Below are 20,521 nucleotides of genomic sequence, written 5' to 3'. Positions count from 1 at the left end.
GTCCTGTCTTCCCAGGTGGGCTGCACACACACTCTGGGTTCCAGTCTGCAGGGCTCAGGCTCTTTACAAAAAAGCATCTGGGAGTCCCTCTGGGAGTCCCAGATGCCAGATGGGTCTCCAGGTGTGGAACCTAGCAGTCATGGTTCACAGAGCCCTTGCCCTGACCTGCGACTGGGAGAGAGGAGGCGGCCAGTCAAGTGGAGGTGGGCGGAGGGGCAGGCCAGTGGCTCCCATTCACCCTCCCCGCCTTCCCTGACGAGGAAGTGCCTGGGGTCCTGTCAGATTCCCACCTGGCCCCTGTGTGGCCCTGACCCTCCCGGGGCCCAGAGGGCCTAGAAAGAGGCTGAGTCCTGTCTAGACACTATGAGTGAGGAAGGGGAAAGAGAGGCCAGCCAGGGCTGGGCGGGCCTACCCATCTTTTGAGTCCTCCCTGTGCCTCATAAAAAACTCGGAGAAGAGGTTAGCTCACGCAAGCTCAGGCAGCCGGAAAGTGGCCAGGACAGACGTCAGCCCAGCTCTGACCAAGCCCCAGGGCCCTCGCTCACATCTCTCCTGTTATTCCATCTGCTGGGTGGGGGAGGAAAGTGGCCCCGGGGGCCTCCAGGCCTGGCTCCTCCTCTCCTCCCAGGACCCTAGCAGGCCTGGGCTTGAGCCTTGGTCTTGTTCAAATCCTAGGCCTGAAGGAGGGAGTGTGAACTCTCTCCCCATCTTCATCCCTACAGCCGAGCTGCATGCCTGGCACGTGACGGGTCTCCTCACACACCCGACATAGCCCTAGGAGGCATTGCTGCATTGCTGTGTCTGTTTTGGTGGTTTAGTCGCTCAGTCATGCCCAACTCTTGTGACCCCATGGACTGTAGCCCACCAGGCTCCTCTGTCCGTGGGATTTTCCAGGCAAGAATACTGGAGTGGGTTGCCATTTCCTCCTCCAGGGGATCTTTCCAACCCAGGGATCGAACACTGGTCTCCTGAGCTGCAGGCCGTCTCCTACAATGCAGGCGAATTCTTTACCGACTGGGCCACCTGGTGTCTGTTTTACAAAGGGGGAAATTGAGGCTCAGAGAGGCCCCTCGCTTGTGAAAGGAGGATCTGAGAAAAGAATTGTTGATTCCAAAGCTTGGGCCCATCATCACTCCCCAGGAATCTGCTCAGAGCTTCCGTGGCTGCTGGATCCCCACACCCACCCAGATATGACCCCAGGAGCAGTGTCCCTGGTGTGGGTTCAGCAACTCCCAGGGAGTCTGGGCCCCTCTGCAGGTGGTCATGGGGCAGGATGAGGCTAGGAACACTGCCCAGTTCCCCACACTCACCTTTCACAACTTAACCGACGGTGCCATGGCACAGGAAGGGTGAGAAAGAGGCCACAGGAAGTGGTGACACTGCGGGGTGGGGGCCAGGGAGGGCTGGCTCAGCAGAGACTGGGACCAGAAGGACACACAGCTGCGGGGCTCTGGCCAGCGTGGACGAGGCTGGCCCAGGATGGTGGCGCCCAGGGCCCTGGGGATCCTGCTACTCCTGCATTTGGCCTCAGGTGAGCAGTGGGCTCCTCACCCCCTCCTGCCAAGCCTGGGAGAGCCAGGGTCGGGGACGGGGAGGGGGCATGTCCGGAGCGTGTCCTCTGAGGAGCCCACCCTGACGGCCGCCTCACCTCCTCTGACCTCTGGGCCAGTTTTCCTGTCCTGGTAAACTTGGGTCAGCAGTCGTCTTGGGTCCCCTTGGCTTCCCCACAGCAGCCTGGACATGGGAGGGGGCCATGGAGGGTGCTCCCCGACCCCTATACCTCACACTGTGGCTCTCTGACAGTCATGGCTCTGGGACGTGGGGTGAAGGGATGTGACAAGCCCTTCTCCACTGCCTCTGAGCTCCTTGGAAAGGAGTCTGGGACCCCCTGGAGGCTGAGGCCAGACATGGCCTGCACTGCACTCCCACCACCACCCCCAACCCCTTTCCCCAGCCACACAGGCTCCCTTCCCTGACCCCACAATGGCTCCACGGTACCCAGTCACCCAAGCTGAGAATTAGACTTTCCATTCCTTCACTTTGGCCTTTTTTTTCCCAAAGATTTTTTTTTTTTTCATGTGGGCCATTTTAAAAGTCTTTGTTGAGTTTGATACCTTACTGCTTCTGATTTTTTGACCCCGAGACATGCGGGATCTTAGCTCCCCAACCAGAGATCGAACCCACACCCCTCACACTGGAAGGTGAAGTCCTAACCACTGGTCCGCCAGGGAAGCCCTCACTCCTGGTCTGGCACACACCCACACGGTGGTTGTCCAGAGGCAGCCCGAGGGTGCCAGGCTGTGCCCTTGCTGTCCTCCTTCCTGGGAAAGCAGGCCCCTGCCCCGGCCCACCTGGCCAGCTCTCCCTGGCTGCTCTCTGCCTTCTGCAGCGACCCCCTGGGGCAGAGGACGATGCACTCTCCCCATGGGCTGTCTGTTTTTCTGAGCTTTGCCTGCTCCTCCTGTTTCACTCTTGATTCAGTGAGTGGCCTTCATGCCTGTCCTTCATCCCCACCCCTGTGTGTGTCCAGCTTGGGGTCACATGGCTTTGGATTGATCTCTCGGGCTTCAAGTAATTCTCTTCTCTTCAAAAGTTGGGAAATTCAGGGAAATGCAAAATTCAGTCTTTGGCACAAAATAGGGCTTCCCTGGTGGCTCAGATGGTAAAGAATATGCCTGCAATGCAGGAGACCTGGGTTCAATCCCTGGGTCAGGAAGATTCCCTGGAGAAGGGAATGGCAACCCACTCCAGTCTTCTTGCCTAGAGAATTTTGTGGACAAAGGAGCCTGTGGGGTCACAAAGAGTCGGACATGACTGAGCAACTAACACACATGGACATGGCTCAAAAAAGTGTGAAAAATGGCAACATTGTACCAGAGGTGTGGCAGCAACACTTGAAGGATTAATTAACTTCATAACCAATAGTGGCTCTTGCTTGACCTCATAAGGACTCTAGGCCCCTCACAGAAGTTGTAATTTTCTGGTCAGGCCTCGAAGTCCCCTTGGAGTGACAGAGTTTCCCCTATGGTAAGATGGGTGCTCTGGTTCATCTGTTTAAACAATGTGAGGAGCCCTGAGAGGTTTATATCTTGAGGTCAGTACTCTTGCCTGGAAAATCCCATGGATGGAGGAGCCTGGTAGGCTGCAGTCCATGGGGTCGCTAAGAGTTAGACACGACTGAGCGACTTCACTTTCACTTTTCACTTTCATGCATTGGAGAAGGAAATGGCAACCCACTCCAGTGTCCTTGCCTGGAGAATCCCAGGGACGGGGGAGCCTGGTGGGCTGCCACAGAGTTGGACACAACTGAAGCGACTTAGCAGCAGCAAGGTCTTTTCTTTGTGGGTGTTTTTGGGCAGTTGCCACACGTTCATTTGTTCTTTTCATTCATTCATTCCCAAATGAATGGAGCCCTCGACACAGTATAAGGCCCTGTGCTCATATACCATGTGGTCCCTACTCTCAAGGGACTCACATTCTAGCAGAGTGACATGGGTGTGTCAAAGGAGTAGGGACCCAGAGGAAGAAGTGTGTGCGTGCTCACTCAGTCATGTCCAACACTTTTGAGACCTCATGGACTGTAGCCTGCCAGACTCCTCTGTCCATGGGATTTTCCAGGCAAGGATACTGGAGCGGGTTGCCATTTCCAACTCCTGGGTATCTTCCCAACCCAGGGATCGAACCCTCTTGCATCTCCTGTGTTGATTGGATTCTTTACCACTGTGCCACTTGGGAGGTATCTAGAGGGAAGCAGACGGTCTCTTTAATAAAGGGTTACCTTCCTGGGACTTCCCTGGTGGCCCAGTGGTTGACTTCACCTTCCAATGCAGGGGATACAGGTTTAATCCCTGGTCGGGGAGCTAAGATCCCACATGCCTTGTGGCCAAAAATCAAAAACATAAAACAGAAGCATTGGGGAGTTTGTAATTTCCTTGGTTTTGTCTCATTGCAACAAAAATTTGAAGTGATGGACAGACTAGTGTTACAGCCCTCGGATGTGCCAGTGTTACAGCCCCATGTAATTTCCTTGGATGGACCTGTGTTACAGCTCCGTGTTACAGCTTGGTTTTTTTTATTCTTCTTCTTTATTTTAATTGGAGGCTAATTACTTTAAAATATTGTGGTGATTTTTGCCATACATTGACATGAATCAGCAATGGGTGTACATATGTTCCCCATCCTGAACCCCCCTCCTACCTCCCTCCCCAACCCATCCCTCAGGGTCATCCCAGTGCACTAGCCCTGAGCACCCTGTCTCATGCATCAAACCTGGACTGGTGATCTATTTCACATACGATAATATACATGTTTCAACAGTATTCTCTCAAAATCATCCCACCCTTGCCTTCTCCCACGGAGTCCAAAAGTCTGTTCTCTACATCTGTGTCTCTTTTGCTGTCTCGCATATAGGGTCATCGTTACCATCTTTCTAAATTCCATATATATGTGTTAGTATACTGTATTGGTGTTTTTCTTTCTGACTTACTTCTCTTTGTTTAATGGGCTCCAGTTTCATTCACCTCATTAGAACTGATTCAAATGCATTCTTTTTAATGGCTGAGTAATACTCCATTGTGTATATGTACCACAGCTTTCTTATCCATTCATCTGCTGATGGACATCTAGGTTGCTTCCATGTCCTGGCTATTGTAAACCGTGCTGCGATGAACATTGGGGTACACGTGTCTCTTTCAATTCTGGTTTCCTCGGTGTGTATGCCCAGCAGTGGGATTGCTGGGTTGTATAGCAGTTCTATTTCCAGTTTTTTAAGGAATCTCCACACTGTTCTCCATAGTGGCTGTACTAGTTTACATTTTTTATTTAGAAAGCAAAGGAAAATACATCCTCGAGGTGTGAGGGTGGGCCGAACCAAAAGACATGACGAGAAGAGAAGCCCCTGGCCCAGTTTTGGTTCCTCTTTTTTTATGTTTTTTCTCCTCCCCTTGAGCCTGCCCTTTGTAAATTGGGCTAGCCAGGAGGGCTGTTTGTTTTACCTGAGGTTCTCACTCCGGTCCTCGAATCTTCCTTTGTTCTATTTTCAGGGGCTTTTCCCTTCTTTGTTTTTGTCTTTTAGCCACTGCCATTCTGGACTCCCTTTTCCTTTCTAACTACCTAACAGAAGCAATATTGTAACAAATTCAATAAAGACTTAAAAAATGATCTACATTAAAAAAAATGTTTAAAAAAGGCGGAGGGGGGGTACTTTACTAAGCACAGGTCAGGAACAAGAATTTGTGGCTGTCGGCAGAGAGAAGCAGGCCAGTGATGGGGAGGCTAGGGAGGGGTAGGTACTGTCCTGCCCTCTGACCTCTTTGCCCATCCCCCACTCCCCGTATGAACCCAGTTTGAGGTGGTCCTTGGAGACCAACCTCTGGGTCAGAGCAGGATGGAGAAGAGTAGGGTGGGTTTGGAGGGACCCCACTCCAGTACTCTTGCCTGGAAAATCCCATGGACGGAGGAGCCTGGTAGGCTGCAGTCCATGGGGTCGCTAGGACTCAAACACGACTGAGCGACTTCACTTTCACTTTTCACTTTCATGCGTTGGAGAAGGAAATGGCGGAGCCTGGTGGGCTGCCGTCTATGGGGTCGCACAGAGTCAGACACGACTGAAGTGACTTAGCAGCAGCAGCAGCCGGCACAAAGGCCTGGGTCAGGCTCTCCCTGTCTGGGCTAAATGCTTCTGATGACGTCTTCCAAAACTAATTGCAAAAAAAGATGTTTTGTAATCTTCTCTGCCCCGGGTACTTGCCAAGAGCTTCCTAAGTCTGAAGTCCCTAAAATCTCATGGCGGGCCAGGAGGGAGTCTCTGTTTACGCCTGCGGAGGTACCCTCTGTACCCCGCACCCATGAGTAACCCCTCAGGCACACAGAGGGCTGCCATTAAAAGACAATGTTCCCTCCCCTGGAGCTGACGTGACACTTTCCTTGGCTCCCCTCCTCTTCCTCTCTGCTCTTCTTCCTTCTTTCTTTCTTCCTCCTTCCCTGTTTTCTCTCTCTTCCTCCTTTTTAAAAATTATTCATTTTTATTTTTGGCTTTGCCGGGTCTCATCGCTGCCTGGGCTTTTCTCTAGCTGTGGTGCATAGGCTCCTCATTACGGTGGCTTCTTTTGTCTCGGAGCGTGGGCTCTAGGGAGCGCGGGCTCTGGGGAGCGCGGGCTCTGGGGAGCGTGGGCTCTGGGGAGCGTGGGCTTCAGTAGTTGTGTCTCCCAGCCTCTAGAGCACAGGCTCAACAGTAGTGGCTCCCAGGCTTAGTTGCTCTGCTTCTTGGGGGTCTTTCCAGATCAGGGATCGAACCCATATCTCCTGCAGCGGCAGGTGGATTCTTTATCTCTGAGCCACTGGGGAAGCCCCTCTCTTCCTCCTTTGCTTAAAAAGCAAACATGGATCTTGTTCTGTATATTCTCACCCACCCTGTGCTTTTTCCCCTTAAACAACATATTATGAATATCTTTACAATCTAACAGAAAACTAAAGTTCCTTTATAAGCTACTTAAAACATTGTCACATATAGCCCTAATTATTATAAAATCCACTTGAAAATGTTACTGTTTTACCCTACATTTACCCTAACTTTGGTGTGCTTTTGTCTTTACTATGTATTTCATTTTTGTCTTAAAATTTAACTGATTTCATTTAATGTGAAAGTAATACTGTACATAATTTTTAAAAAATCAAACACTGGAGAAGGGTGTGAAAAAATGAAAAGTAAATGTCTCCCTGCCCACCTCACCCTCAGCTCCTGGTGGGCCAGTCAGAACTTAAAGGCACAGATTGTCAAGATCCAGGCTCACCCCTGTAAAGGAAACAATAAAGCAGTTCATGGAAAAAGACATACAAATAGATGCTCAGACTCCTTCTAAAATAAAAATGAAATCCAATTTTACCCCCAGTCTAGCAAAGATTTGAAAGTTTGGTGAAGTCTAGGACTGTGAGCGTGTGAGTAAGCAGTCACTCTTGCCCATTTGGGTGCAAGTATAAAGAGCTGTAGCCCTTTTGAGAAGGAAATTTGAGGACTTTGAGGACTTCCCTGGTGGCCCAGTGGTTAAGAATCTGCTTGCCAATGCAAGGGTCATAGGTTCAATCCCTGGTCCAGGAAGATTCCACATGCCGCCAGACAACTAAGCCCACAGAGCAAACTGGTCTGTATGCCACAATCACTGAAGCCTGAGTGCGTAGAGAAAGCCTGTCAAAGACCAGGCTGCTGACTGGGTCAGCAGCAAAGACCCAGTGTAGCCAAATAAGTAAGTAAAACTGAATATCTTTTTTTTTAAAAGGAGGAAATTAAATAATATCTAGCAATTTTCCAAAGTGCGTACATTTTGATATAGAAATGCCGAGGATAGGAATGTTTTCTACGAATTCATAACATACACTGACAAAGATGTAAGTAGCATTATTCAAAATAGTAAATAAAATAAAACAAACCCCCCCTAAATGTTCACCAAGAAGGGGCCAACTGAAGAAGCATTGCAATACCCGTATACTGAAATAGTATGCAAATATATGATGAATGAGATGGATCGGTATGTGCCGACACAGAAAGCTCTTTTAGATATATTGCTAAATGATCCCGTTCATGTAAATTTGTAAATTCGCATAAAATGCTTGCATATGCATAGTCATTCCCTGGAAAGTTGTACAATAAACTTTTACAGGTAGTGAACTCTGGAGTGTGACCTGGGAGTTGCAGGGACTTTTACTTTTCATCTTATGTCCTTGTACACAGTTTGTTTTTAAAAACTCTGTTCAGATATTATTTTTGTTGAGAGATAGGTAAATATATAGACACATCCTTCCATCCAATGTAAATACATAAATATGCAAATAGTCTTACAATGCCTTTCTCACCTCCTGGAATAAATAATACTGACTCTTTGTACCCCTACGGTGAGCTATGTCCTTAACATGTATGATCTCTAATCCTCCCCACAACTAGGAAGGAAAGTATCATCAGCTTCATCTGGCCAATGGGACTGAGTATCAGAGAGTTTAAGTAATTTATCTGAGGTCACACAGCTAGTGACCCGAAGCTTGCACTCCATCCCCTACCAGGTGAAAGCTGACCTCTGGTCCTGGAGTCTCCAACTAGCTGTTGACCTTGCTCAGTCATTCTGCTTCAGGGAGCCTCATTCTGCTGTATTTTCCACCTAAACCAGGAGGTAGCCATGAAGGTTGTGCTGGGAATGTGGGAGAATGAGGCAAACCAAAACAGATCATGTCTAAGAGTTACACCATGTGTCCCACTTGTGAAGGTTGAAAAGTCTGATGTGGAACAAATGCAAAAAAGCCAGGCAGACTCCCTGGAGGAGGCAGGAAAGGGTACTCGCACTAACATGAACCTTTATCTATAGTCATGTGCCAAGCCTTTTGTATGTACTTTCCCCGAAGTAGCCCACTGGCCCTGTGAGATGTTGGGGGGGTGGGTGGTGCAGCAGGGGCAGGATATTATCTCCTTCACCTTGAAATCGAGGTCCAGGGAGGATATAAATCCATCTCAAGTTCACACAATTGCTGTGGATGGATGGAGTTGGGGTTCTAGTCCACACCACTAGACTCTGGACCCTGAACTCCTCTACCCTCTGCCCTTGTGGTGCCTGTTCATGCAGAACATTCACATTTTGCATCCCTCCGTTAGGTGAGGAAGATTCCACACCCAAATATGAAGAGCCAAGAAATGTCTGCCAGGGCTTCACCAATATGAACTCGTATGAAGACTTTGACCTTAACAGAACTGCTGGTTGCTTCTCAAAGTGTACACGGTCTCAGGAGAAACTGTGCCATCTGGGAAATTTGCAGAGGTAAAAGGCCCTCTGAGCTGGAGCAGGAATCTGGGCCTCTTCCATAAACATTTGAATTCTAGTTCTTTGTAGACATATGTTTTCATTTCTTTGGGAATGGAATTGCTGGGATATACAGTAAGTAAATGTTTAGCTTTATAAAAAACTGCCAAACTACTTCTCAAAGTGGCTATATCATTTACTTTCCCATAAGCAGTATAAAAGGGTTGTAGTTTCAACACATTTTAACAATACTGTTGGTATTTTGGGTTATAGCCATGTCACTGAGTATGGATGGTATTTCACTATGGTTTTATTTGCATTTAGCAAATGACTAATGATGTTGAGTAACTTTTCATGTGCTTGTGTATTTTCTTTGGTGAAATTCAAATCTTCCTCTCTTTTAAAAAACTGGGTTGTCTTCTTACTACTGAGTTTTAAGAATTCTGGATACAAGTCCTTTATCAGATGTATGATTTGCAAATATGCATTCTCTCCCAGTATATGATTTGTTTTTTCATTTTCCTAACAATGCCTTTTGAAGATCAAAAGCATTTAATTTTGATAAATTCTAACTTAAATTTAAAACATATCAAAGAAATGTTCATCAAGCAAAGCTATAAAATTTTTCTTCTGCTCTAAGTTTTCTGCTCTAAGTGTATTGTTTGAAGTCTTATAATTAGGCTCAATTAGCATTTGAGGTTCATTTTTTGTACACAGTGTGAGACAAATGTCTAGCTTTATGTTATTGCCGTCATTTTACATTTAGATAGCTAATGGTTTTGGCACTATCTTTTTTTTTTAATTAATTAATTAATTTATAGCTGCCCTGGATCTTTGCTGCTGCAAGGTGAGTGGTGGCTATTCTTCGCTGCACTGCGCAGGCTTCTCATTATGGTGGCTTCTCTTGTGTGGAGCATGGGTGTTCCACACCCGTGGAATATTCTGGGTGTTCGGGCTTCAGGAGTTGCAGCTCACTGGCCTAGTTGCCCCGAGGCATGTGTAATCTTCCTGGACCAGGGATCGATCGAACCCATGTCTCCTGCACTGGCAGGTGGATTCTTAACCTCTGGACCACCGGGAAGTCCAGTTTGGGCACTATTTATCAAAGAGATTATGCTTTCTTTATTGAATTGCATTTGCGAGGGCATTTCATTGAATGGCTAAATACTAGCTCCTGGAATGTCTTCTTCCCACTGAGATAGTAAACCAGAAACAAAACAACATCGATGGGGGCAAATATAGAGGTTAATGCATCCATGAAAGTCTTGAAAGAACCAGAAGTGATAATACCTGCCCTAACTCCATTTAACACACCATCAGTCAGGTGGGTCTTGGAGAATGACACGGACTGTCATAAACTTAATCAGGCAGTGAATCTAATTGCAGCTGCTGTCCCTGATGAGTATGTTTACACAAAGAAATCAACATAGCCCCTCGCTATTGCTATGCGGCTATTACATGGCTAATGTTTTTTTTCTCCAAACCATTTTTCAAGGACTTCCAAAAGTAGTTTGCTTTTTGAAAAAGTTTTTGAAAAAAATTTTGGCTGTGCTAGGTCTTCATTGCAGCATATGGACTTTTCTCTAGTTGCGGTGAAAGGGCTTCCCGTTGTGATATGTGGACTTCTTCTGCTGTGGAGCATGGGGTCTAGTGTGCTCGGGATTAGTAGTGTAACAGCACGTGGACTCTCTAGTGGCAGTGAGGGGGATTTAGTGGCCCCGAGGCATGTGGGGTTTTAGTTCCCCAACCAGGATTTGAACCTGAGAGTAGTGAAAGTGAAAGTTGCTCATTCGTGTCCGACTGTTTGCAACCCCGTGGACTATACAGTCCATGGAATTCTCCAGGCCAGAATACTGGAGTGGGTAGCCTTTCCCTTCTCCAGGGGATCTTCCCCACCCAGGAATGGAACCCAGACCTCCTGCATTGCAGGCAGATTCTTTACCAGCTGAGCCACAAGGGAAGCCCAAGAATACTGGACTGGGTAGCCTATCCTTTCTCCAGCAGATCTTCCCAACCCAGAAATCAACCCGGGGAATCCTGCTTTGCAGGATGGTTCTTTACCAACTGAGCTATGAGGGAAGATAGTTGAACCTGAGTCCCCTACATTGGAAGGTGGATTTTAACCACGGGACCACCAGAGAGGTCCCCGAAGTCGTTTCCTTTTACTTGGCAGAGCTAACAGTATATAGCCACAGTGTTTCCTCAGGGCCACATCAAGTCTCTTCACTGTCATAAGATAATTCACAGAGACCTCACTCATCCTGAGATTCTACAAATTTCACTACATTGACAACATTGCTGATTAGATCTGATGAGCAGAAAGCAGCAAGTAGTGAAGATGCTGTAGGAAGACACGTGTGAACCAGGAGATAGGAGACAAACTCCCTAAGAATTCAGGGTCCCTGCACCTCAGTGAATCTCCTGGACATTCAGTGGACTAGAGAATATCAAGATGCCCCCTCCAAGGTAAAAGACAAGCTGTTGAACTTCACACCACTTACAATGAAAAAAAAAAATGTACCATGAAAACAAACACAAACAAAAAATTATCTCAATAGTTAATTTAGTATCAGACAAAGAAGATGACCCTTAAATAAGTGTCAGCTTTACAATTAAAAATTCAGGTATACATCTATGGAGAAGGGAATGGCAACCCACTCCAGTATTCTTGCCTGGAGAATTCCATGGACAGAGGAGACAATCCATGGGACCACATAGAGTTGGACAGAACTGAGTGACTAACACTTTCTTTTCACTTTCATTTATGCTTTAGAATTTCTGAATATATGTTACTTTCACAACTAAAATAATTTTTTTAAAGTGCTCTGAAAACCAGATCAGAAAATCTTCCCTCAAGAAAGTAAATTCATGGTCTGTTTTGTAAGGGAAAGGAATGTTTGGAATGCATGAGGTGAGCTATTTGTATTGTGAAATACAATTCTCTATTTTATTTGGTAACAATAAAAATCACAAAACTTCTTTGTTTAGATTTTTGAAAGATAAAAAGTAGCATCAATTGGTGTATCTCAGTCAATGGATTTGGACAGTCTCATCCCACTGTTTCTGGCTGGATTTCTAGTTGCCTGATCCATCCAATCTCATTTGCACATGTTTTCATGGATTACATTTTACAATATTTTTGTCCTGTGGTTTCCTTGGAGTTTTATTCCTTGGTGCTGTGCTAAGTCACTTCAGTTGTGTCTGACTCTTTGTGACCCTATGGACCATAGCCCAGCAGACTCCTCTGCCCATGGGATTCTCCAGGCAAGAATACTAGAGTGGGTTGTCATTTCCTTCTCCAGGGGATCTTCCCGACCCAGGGATCGAACCAGAATCTCTTATGCCTCCTGCATTGGCAGATGTGTTCTTTACCACTAGCACCACTTGGGTAACTGTGACTATTCAAAAAACAATGTTGAAATAAAATTCTCCCTTTTGTCTCCCTTGCAAGCCCTCCGTAGCTACTCCTTTCCAGTAGCCTTGATCTGGCTCTATCTGCTCTTGTTCCACTTCTCTCTCATTGCTACTTCAGCCTTCACCTGTTTAAAATTACTTTTAAAACATGGGCAACACATCTTAGGACGCCTTGCTTAGGAAAAGGAACTCTGGCCAGAGAAGTTTCAGCACCATGGATAGCACCAGTACGGGGACCAGGTTGGGAGGCGGGACTTGCCTCACCCCAACTTTCTAGCCCAGTGGTCCCCGAAGTTTTTGGCACTAGGGACTGGTTTTGTGGAAGACAACCCCTCACCTCCTGCTGTGCAACCCAGTTTCTAATGGTCCATGGACCAATACCCATCTGTGGCTCCCGGGACTAGGGACCCCTATTCTAGCCTATGGCAAGAGGGCTACAGTAAAATAAATGACAATTAAATTTGTGTTCTATGTATTTCCAATGCCAGTTCAGTTCCCATAAGTCAGTGTCCATAGAGCTAAGTCTTCAAAGGCTGAATTCCCTGTATTCACTTAGCCCTTAGTAATAAATGTGAATGAGCTCTCACACAGGGGCTTCCCTGGTAGTTCAACTGGTAAAGAATCTGCCTGCAATGCAGCAGACCCCAGTTTGATTCCTGGGTCAGGAAGATCTCCTGGAGAAGGGATAGGCTACCTGCTCCAGTATTCTTCAGCTTCCCTCATGGCTCAGATGGTAAAGAATCCACCTGCAATGTGGGAGGCCTGGGTTCAAACCCTGGGTTGGGAAGATCCCCTGGAGGAGGGCAAGGCACCCCACTCCAGTATTCTTGCCTGGAGAATCCCATGGACTGAGGAGCCTAGCGGGCTGCAGTCCGTGGGGTCACAAAGAGTCGGACACGACTGACAGACTAAGCACAGCCCTCACACCACACACTGATCATCCCACAGTTTCAACTACTCAGAAGAATTTCTCCAAAGAAGATTTACACAGACCAATGAGCACATGAAAATGTGCTCAACATCATTAGTCACTCAGATCAGATCAGATCAGTCGCTCAGACATGCCCGACTCTTTGCGACTAGAGAAATGCAAATTAAAACCGCAGTGAGATACCACTTCACATCCCCTAGGATGGCTATATTTGAAAATGAAACAAAACAAAGTGGAAAATACTAAGTGTTGGCAAGAATCTGGAGAGGTCCAAACCCTCATCCACTGGTGATGGGACTATAAAATGATGCAGCTAATATGGAAAACAGTTGAATAGTTCTGCAGGAAGTTAAACATAGAATTACCAGCAATTCTGCTCCCAGGTATCCACCCAAAAGAATTAAAAGCAAGTCTTCAGGGGCTTCCCTGGTGGTCCAGTGGTTAAGACTTTGCCTTCCAATGCAGTGGGTGTGAGTTCAATCCCTGGTCGGGGAGCTAAGGTCACACATGTCTCCTGGCCAAGAAACAATAACACAAGACAGAAACAACATTGTATCAAATTCAATGAAGACTTAAAAAAAAAAAAAACACCTCTTTAAACAAAAGCCTCTACATGAATACAAGCAGCTCTACTCACAACAGCCAAAAAGTGGAAACAATCCAAATGCCTATCAATGGAAACATGTATAAATAAAAGGTGATATATACATGTGAAGTATATTATTCATCCATAAAAAGGAATGAAATGCTTACACATACTATAACATAGGTAAACCTTGAAAACATACTAAGTGGAAGAAGCCAACAGACCTGATAGCACATACTTCCATTTATATGAAATATCCAGAATAGGCAAACTCATAGATTAGTGGTTGCCAGAGCCTGGGCGAAGAGAAACTGCTTTATGGGCTCAGGGTTTCCTTTTAGGATGATGGCCATTTCTGGAGCTAGATAGCAAAGATGATTTCAAATGTTGTGCATGTCCTTCAGGCACCCAGAAAAGCAATCCAACTCTTCGAAAGGAGGTAGGAAAAAATATAAAAGACAAAAAAAAGAGACAAAAGAGGGAGGGACGGAGTTCCGTCCCGGGAAGGGAGTCTTAAAAAGAGAGAAGTTTCCAAACACCAGGAAACCTTCTCACTGCCGAATCTGTGCCGAGCTTTGGAAGCACAGAGGGCAACATAACAGGAAGAAAAAATAAATAAACAATTAAAACTCGAAGATTGCGAGTCCTACGGTAACTCCCCCAGCGGAGAAGCAGCGCAGACGCCTGCACGCGCCATTAGCAAGCAGGGGCTGGGCAGGGAGGCGCAGCTGCATCGCTTAGAGTAAGAATCTGGCCTGAATACCCTGAGCACTATCTGAGCGAAATAATTTGGGCTAGCAAACCAGACTGTGGGATATCTACCACGCGAAAAGCCAGCCCCAACCTAAGACACCGCCAGGCCCGCGCGCGGAACAAAGAATTGAACAGAGATAGCCGGCTGCAGACCTTCCCCCTCCGGTGACAGGCAGCCAGAGCCGGAAGAGGGCAATCGCAGCCCCAGAGAGACATTATCTATAAAACTGTAAGCAGGCTTCTTTGCTAACTAAAACTTATTGGGGGTCTGGATGGTTAACATCTGCCTGAGAAGGTGCGCCGGTTTTACACCCAGATAACCGAGTGGCGGGGAGGTGATAAGTCGCAGCATTGGCGCTTGCCAAACACCTCATCACTTGAGCTGCTCGGACCTGGGAAGAGCACAAAACTCAGGCCCAACTGAGTCTGCGCCTCTGAGGACTACCCGAGTGCCTGAACCTGAGCGGCTTGGACCTGGGAGGTACATGCAACCCAGGGCCAGCCTCGGATTGTTCCCGGCGGAACAACCTAGAGCCCGAGCAGTGTGGGCAGGGAGGCTACACGCGCCCTGAGCGGGGGCGGACCCAGTGTGGCTGAGGCACTGCGAGCGCACGCCAGTGTTATTTGTTTGCAGCATCCCTCCCTCCCTCCCCACAGCGCGACTGAACAAAGAGAAGAAATACAGCTCCACCCATCAGAACACCGACACAAGCTTCCCTAACCAGGAAACCTTGACAAGCCACCTGTACAAACTCACACACAGCGAGGAAAAGCCACAATAAAGAGAACTCCACAAACTGCCAGAATACAGAAAGGACACCCCAAACTCAGCAATTTAAACAAGATGAAGAGACAGAGGAATAGCCAGCAGATAAAGGAACAGGATAAATGCCCACCAAACCAAACAAAAGAGGAAGAGATAGGGAATCTACCTGATAAAGAATTCCGAATAATGATAGTGAAATTGATCCAAAATCTTGAAATTAAAATGGAATCACAGATAAATAGCTTGGAGACAAGGATTGAGAAGATGCAAGAAAGGTTTAACAAGGACCTAGAAGAAATAAAAAAGAGTCAATATATAATGAATAATGCAATAAATGAAATTAAAAACACTCTGGAGGCAACAAATAGTAGAATAACAGAGGCAGAAGATAGGATTAGTGAATTAGAAGATAGAATGGTAGAAATAAATGAATCAGAGAGAATAAAAGAAAAACGAATTAAAAGAAATGAGGACAATCTCAGAGACCTCCAGGACAATATTAAACGCTACAACATTCGAATCATAGGGGTTCCAGAAGAAGAAGACAAAAAGAAAGACCATGAGAAAATACTTGAGGAGATAATAGTTGAAAACTTCCCTAAACTGGGGAAGGAAATAATCACCCAAGTCCAAGAAACCCAGAGAATCCCAAACAGGATAAACCCAAGGCGAAACACCCCAAGACACATATTAATCAAATTAACAAAGATCAAACACAAAGAACAAATACTAAAAGCAGCAAGGGAAAAACAACAAATAACACACAAGGGAATTCCCATAAGGATAACAGCTGATCTTTCAATAGAAACTCTTCAAGCCAGGAGGGAATGGCAAGACATACTTAAAATGATGAAAGAAAATAACCTACAGCCCAGATTATTGTACCCAGCAAGGATTTCATTCAAGTATGAAGGAGAAATCAAAAGCTTCTCAGACAAGCAAAAGCTGAGAGAATTCTGCACCACCAAACCAGCTCTCCAACAAATACTAAAGGATATTCTCTAGACAGGAAACACAAAAATGGTGTATAAATTCGAACCCCAAACAATAAAGTAAATGGCAACGGGATCCTACTTATCAGTAATTACCTTAAACGTAAATGGGTTGAATGCCCCAACCAAAAGACAAAGACTGGCTGAATGGATACAAAAACAAGACCCCTACATATGTTGTCTACAGGAGACCCACCTCAAAACAGGGGACACATACAGACTGAAAGTGAAGGGCTGGAAAAAGATTTTCCATGCAAATAGGGACCAAAAGAAAGCAGGAGTAGCTATACTCATATCAGATAAAATAGACTTTAAAACAAAGGCTGTGAAAAGAGACAAAGAAGGTCACTACATAATGATCAAAGGATCAATCCAAGAAGAAGATATAACAATTATAAATATATATGCACCCAACACGGGAGCACCGCAGTATGTAAGACAAATGCTAACAAGTATGAAAGGAGAAATTAACAATAACACAATAATAGTCGGAGACTTTAATACCCCACTCACACCTATGGATAGATCAACTAAACAGAAAATTAACAAGGAAACACAAACTTTAAACGATACAATAGACCAGTTAGACCTAATTGATATCTATAGGACATTTCATCCCAAAACAATGAATTTCACCTTTTTCTCAAGCGCACATGGAACCTTCTCCAGGATAGATCACATCCTGGGCCATAAAGCTAGCCTTGGTAAATTCAAAAAAATAGAAATCATTCCAAGCATCTTTTCTGACCACAATGCAGTAAGATTAGATCTCAATTACAGGACAAATGTTGTGCATGTCTTTAATGCCACTGAATTGCACACTTTAAAATGGTTAAGATGACAAACTTTACATTGTAATGTATTTTGTTACCAAAAAAGAGAAACATGTACTCAGGGGGACCTCTGACTAGACTCCCTCAGAACCAGCATGAATCCCTCCCATGCACCCCTGTTCTTCTGCAGCATCACGGTCTTCCCTTTGATATCCCAGGTCACCCCTCCTACACCAAGAGCCTGATGATCGCTCTCCATGGTATTCCTCCTCCTGTCATCCAGGTGAGCGGACCAGGTGAGTGAGTGACTCAACCTGCAAGACCCTATTTTTCCTTGTAGATATTGGCTGAACTTCGAGACCTATCTGGTGGAGAGGAATCAGATGGACACATTGAATACGTCTTTTTTGACAGCGTTTGTCAAAAGCATCAACACCAATGTCTCAGAAGACCTGTACTTCTCTCTGACCCCCTCTCAGGTGAAGATTCCCCAGTCCCCTTTGTTGGGTTCTGGCCCTACTTTCCTCAGGCATGCTTTTCTGAGAGAATCATGGTCTGTGCTTGGTGTCCATCAACAGTTGTCCTTCCCATGTCACACTGGGTAGTTCTCTGCCACCTGGCTAGTGTGTGCTGGTGAGTTAACTGGGTGAGTGGATCCTGGTAACAGATTGTCCAGGGTGCTAGCATGAGACCTTCGGAAGATCGCCAAATTGAGAATCAGGGTTCTAGTCCTGGACTTTCTCCCACCTGACAAAGTGTCCTCAAGGAAATCCCCTCCCCTCTCTGGGCCCCTGAGTCCTCATCTATAAAATGAGCTTGAAGACTCCTCCAAAGTCTGACATTCCCACGAGAACTTCTAAAGGGTTAACAGGCAGACTCTGGATTCTGCCCCTAACTAGTTACTGTGATCTTGGGCAAAGTACTGAACTTTTCTGAGCCTCAGTTTCCCCATCTGTAAAATGGGGATGGTATTGCCCACTTTCAAGGTTATCAGACAGAGAAAATGTGATAACTTACAGGGAATATTTGGTGCAGTGAGGGCACAGCCTCCCTCCAGGCATAAAGCAGAGGGTGGAAGTTTGAGCGGCAGGAAAGTGGTCTGTCACTGAGACTTTTAGGTCAGCCTAGAGAAGGAGAGATGGAAGATGGAGGGGCCTTTCTCAACCCTTTATCACATCACCCTAGCAGCTGAGCCCTCTGCATGGGGTAGGCACCGGCCTCTGAAATCACCCACATGTCCTTTTGACAAGGTTCTGGGCTAGGAAGCAGAAAGTTGAGGCTCTCTGCTACAACACTTAGCTCCCCCTCTTTCCATGCCCATGGGTGCTTTTGAGGCAGGATCCAGTGGGACCAGGCTGCAGCCCCAGGGGAACAGTGAGGTCACAGAATGGACGAAACACGCTTGGCAACTACCCATGAAAATTTATTTTAATATTTTGACCATTCTTAGCTGTTACAAAATGTGTTGTTGGGTGGGAATGGCTATCACATTCAATGTGAATTCTTGAATTCTTCCTCTTTGTCCTCACTGTCTCCCTTCCCGATGGCCTTTTGCTTTTCCTTTATATCTGAGTCAGAAACCAGACACTCTCACCCTGGCCCTATGTCAGCACAGCAGGGGTCAGAACGCTGGCCAAAAGCACTACCACTGACCCTTCCTCACACCTGCAAACTGACTTGTCCAGGTGTTTCCCCTTCATAATCCACTTTCAGCCTGCCTGACTGCTGGCCACAAGGACACCTTGCTGGCTCCATTCTCCATATTGGGAAAACTGAGGCTCCACAAGGACTATGACTTGGCCAGGGGCTCACAGCCTGAACAGAGCACAGGTTGGACTGTGTCGCCAGGTGTCCCACCACTCAGAGCTGTTCTCGGACCCTGGTGCTGTCCCACCACCCAGCGTACCTCAGGTTTTCCTTCCAGCTGGGGGAGGGGCAGGAACTGTGTTGGTGACTGGGCTCCTCGGGGAAAGACAGAAGTGGCTGGGTCTGTGGTTGCAGATTCCGAAGCAGGTGACCAAGGATGAGCACCAGCACCCTGACAGAGTCCGGCTGCCCAAGAGCCTTTTCGGATCCCTGAAGAGCAGTGGGCCGATGGTCCGGTTGGGCATAATTGTCCTGGACATCGGTCCAGGGAATGTCTTCAAGGTAAGGAGAGGCACAGGGTGGCTGAGATTCAATGCTGGGTTCACTGGGACATGCTTGCCCCCTCTGGAATCTTTGCTGAGGGACCCAGTGGGGATGAAGGAAGTGATGAACGTCTCCAGCCAAGGTCATCTAGACCCATATCCTTAGAGTCTGGACCGCAGGGTCATGCTGGTTATTCCCACTTGGTATTTAGACACCACCTGCCCCCCATCAGTGTCTGTGGACTTGTATCTGTATCCCAAGTGAGTTCGTGTCCTGTGTGCGTCCTTGTCCGTGCACAAGCATGCATCTCTTTTCTTATTCCTGATTACATACATAATCATGTATGTGCTGGTGTGACCATGTTCACACTAACACGCATGCGCATTCCCTTGCAAATGTGTACCAGGTATGCCCCAGAGGTGTGTCTGCACTCACACAGGGGCTTGTGCATCCCTGAGTGCTGGTGGGCAGGGGCTCCCCACTGTAGGCATCCACTGTCCTCCATCTCTCGTCTCATCTTCCTTCTAACCCTGTGCTCCAGTTAAGAGGGCAGAGGAGGCCTGGGGACCAGAAATGGACAGCTATCAGATACACAGCATTGTGGCCATTCGGCCTAGAGTGTAGGGCCCGTCCTGGCACAGCCGGTGCAGATTCCAGGGAGCAGCAGGAAGAAGGTCGCCCATGACCCCTTTTCCCCTGGACCTCTGGCTCCAGACCTTTCCCTCCAGGCAAGGTGCACAAGCCCTAGAGGGTCCTAGGAGCCCCCACCAGGGTTGGGTCGGGGGAGCCCCTTGTGTAGCCTGGCTTCCCACGCATCCCTCCACAGGGCTCCCTGCTCAGCCGGGAGGACGGCAGCAGAGTGTTGAACAATCGCATAGTGGGCTTGACTCTGGGTCACATAAACGTCACCGAACTGGCTGAGCCTTTGGAGATCACCTTCTCCCACCAGTACCAGCCCCCCGTGAGTCCCCCACCCTGGCCTGGCAGTTCCCGAGGGGCACATGGGCAGGTGGGCATCCCCAGGCATATAGACAGACACGCAGGGGACTCTGCACCCTCCTACCCTCCCACATCCACCTGGGAGAAGCCATTAGGACCAGACACACAATTGTGCCCATGGATACATGTCCAGCCTATGCATGCATGTCCTCCCAACATGCTCCACTCACGTGCTCCCAGAGGGGCCCGGTGGACCTGGGAAACCCACATGCACACACACGGCTTTGCACATCTGCTCACATGTGCGTGCCCCTAAAGGAGCCCCCAGATATACGCCCCTCCCACCCACACCAATCCACACCCCACACGCTGACCTGGGATACATGAAATGCTTCAAATGTGGTTCCTATGTGACCACAGGCTGAGCCTTGCTTCCACCTAATGCAGGCACATGCTG

The 20,521-nt window shown here is 47.3% G+C and overlaps 1 protein-coding gene across 1 annotated transcript in view; it reads left to right on the top strand.

Annotated features, from left to right (window-relative positions):
* Window positions 1-1,453: 1,453 nt before the first annotated feature.
* ADGRG3 (adhesion G protein-coupled receptor G3) overlaps window positions 1,454-20,521 on the top strand; it is a 30,044-nt gene continuing 10,976 nt past the window's right edge. Inside the window, exons 1-5 of the mRNA XM_027516451.1 lie at window positions 1,454-1,531; window positions 8,636-8,798; window positions 17,336-17,474; window positions 18,997-19,143; window positions 19,952-20,086. Of these exons, the coding sequence (XP_027372252.1) occupies window positions 1,480-1,531; window positions 8,636-8,798; window positions 17,336-17,474; window positions 18,997-19,143; window positions 19,952-20,086 (636 nt within the window). The 5' untranslated portion in view covers window positions 1,454-1,479. The remainder of the gene's footprint in view (window positions 1,532-8,635; window positions 8,799-17,335; window positions 17,475-18,996; window positions 19,144-19,951; window positions 20,087-20,521) is intronic.

The sequence above is a fragment of the Bos indicus x Bos taurus genome, chromosome 18 (assembly GCF_003369695.1).
Source record: "Bos indicus x Bos taurus breed Angus x Brahman F1 hybrid chromosome 18, Bos_hybrid_MaternalHap_v2.0, whole genome shotgun sequence".
In the NCBI taxonomy this organism is placed as follows: domain Eukaryota; kingdom Metazoa; phylum Chordata; class Mammalia; order Artiodactyla; family Bovidae; genus Bos; species Bos indicus x Bos taurus.
The sequence above is the reverse complement of the archived record's forward strand: the minus strand, read 5'-3'. Positions and strand labels throughout refer to the sequence as shown.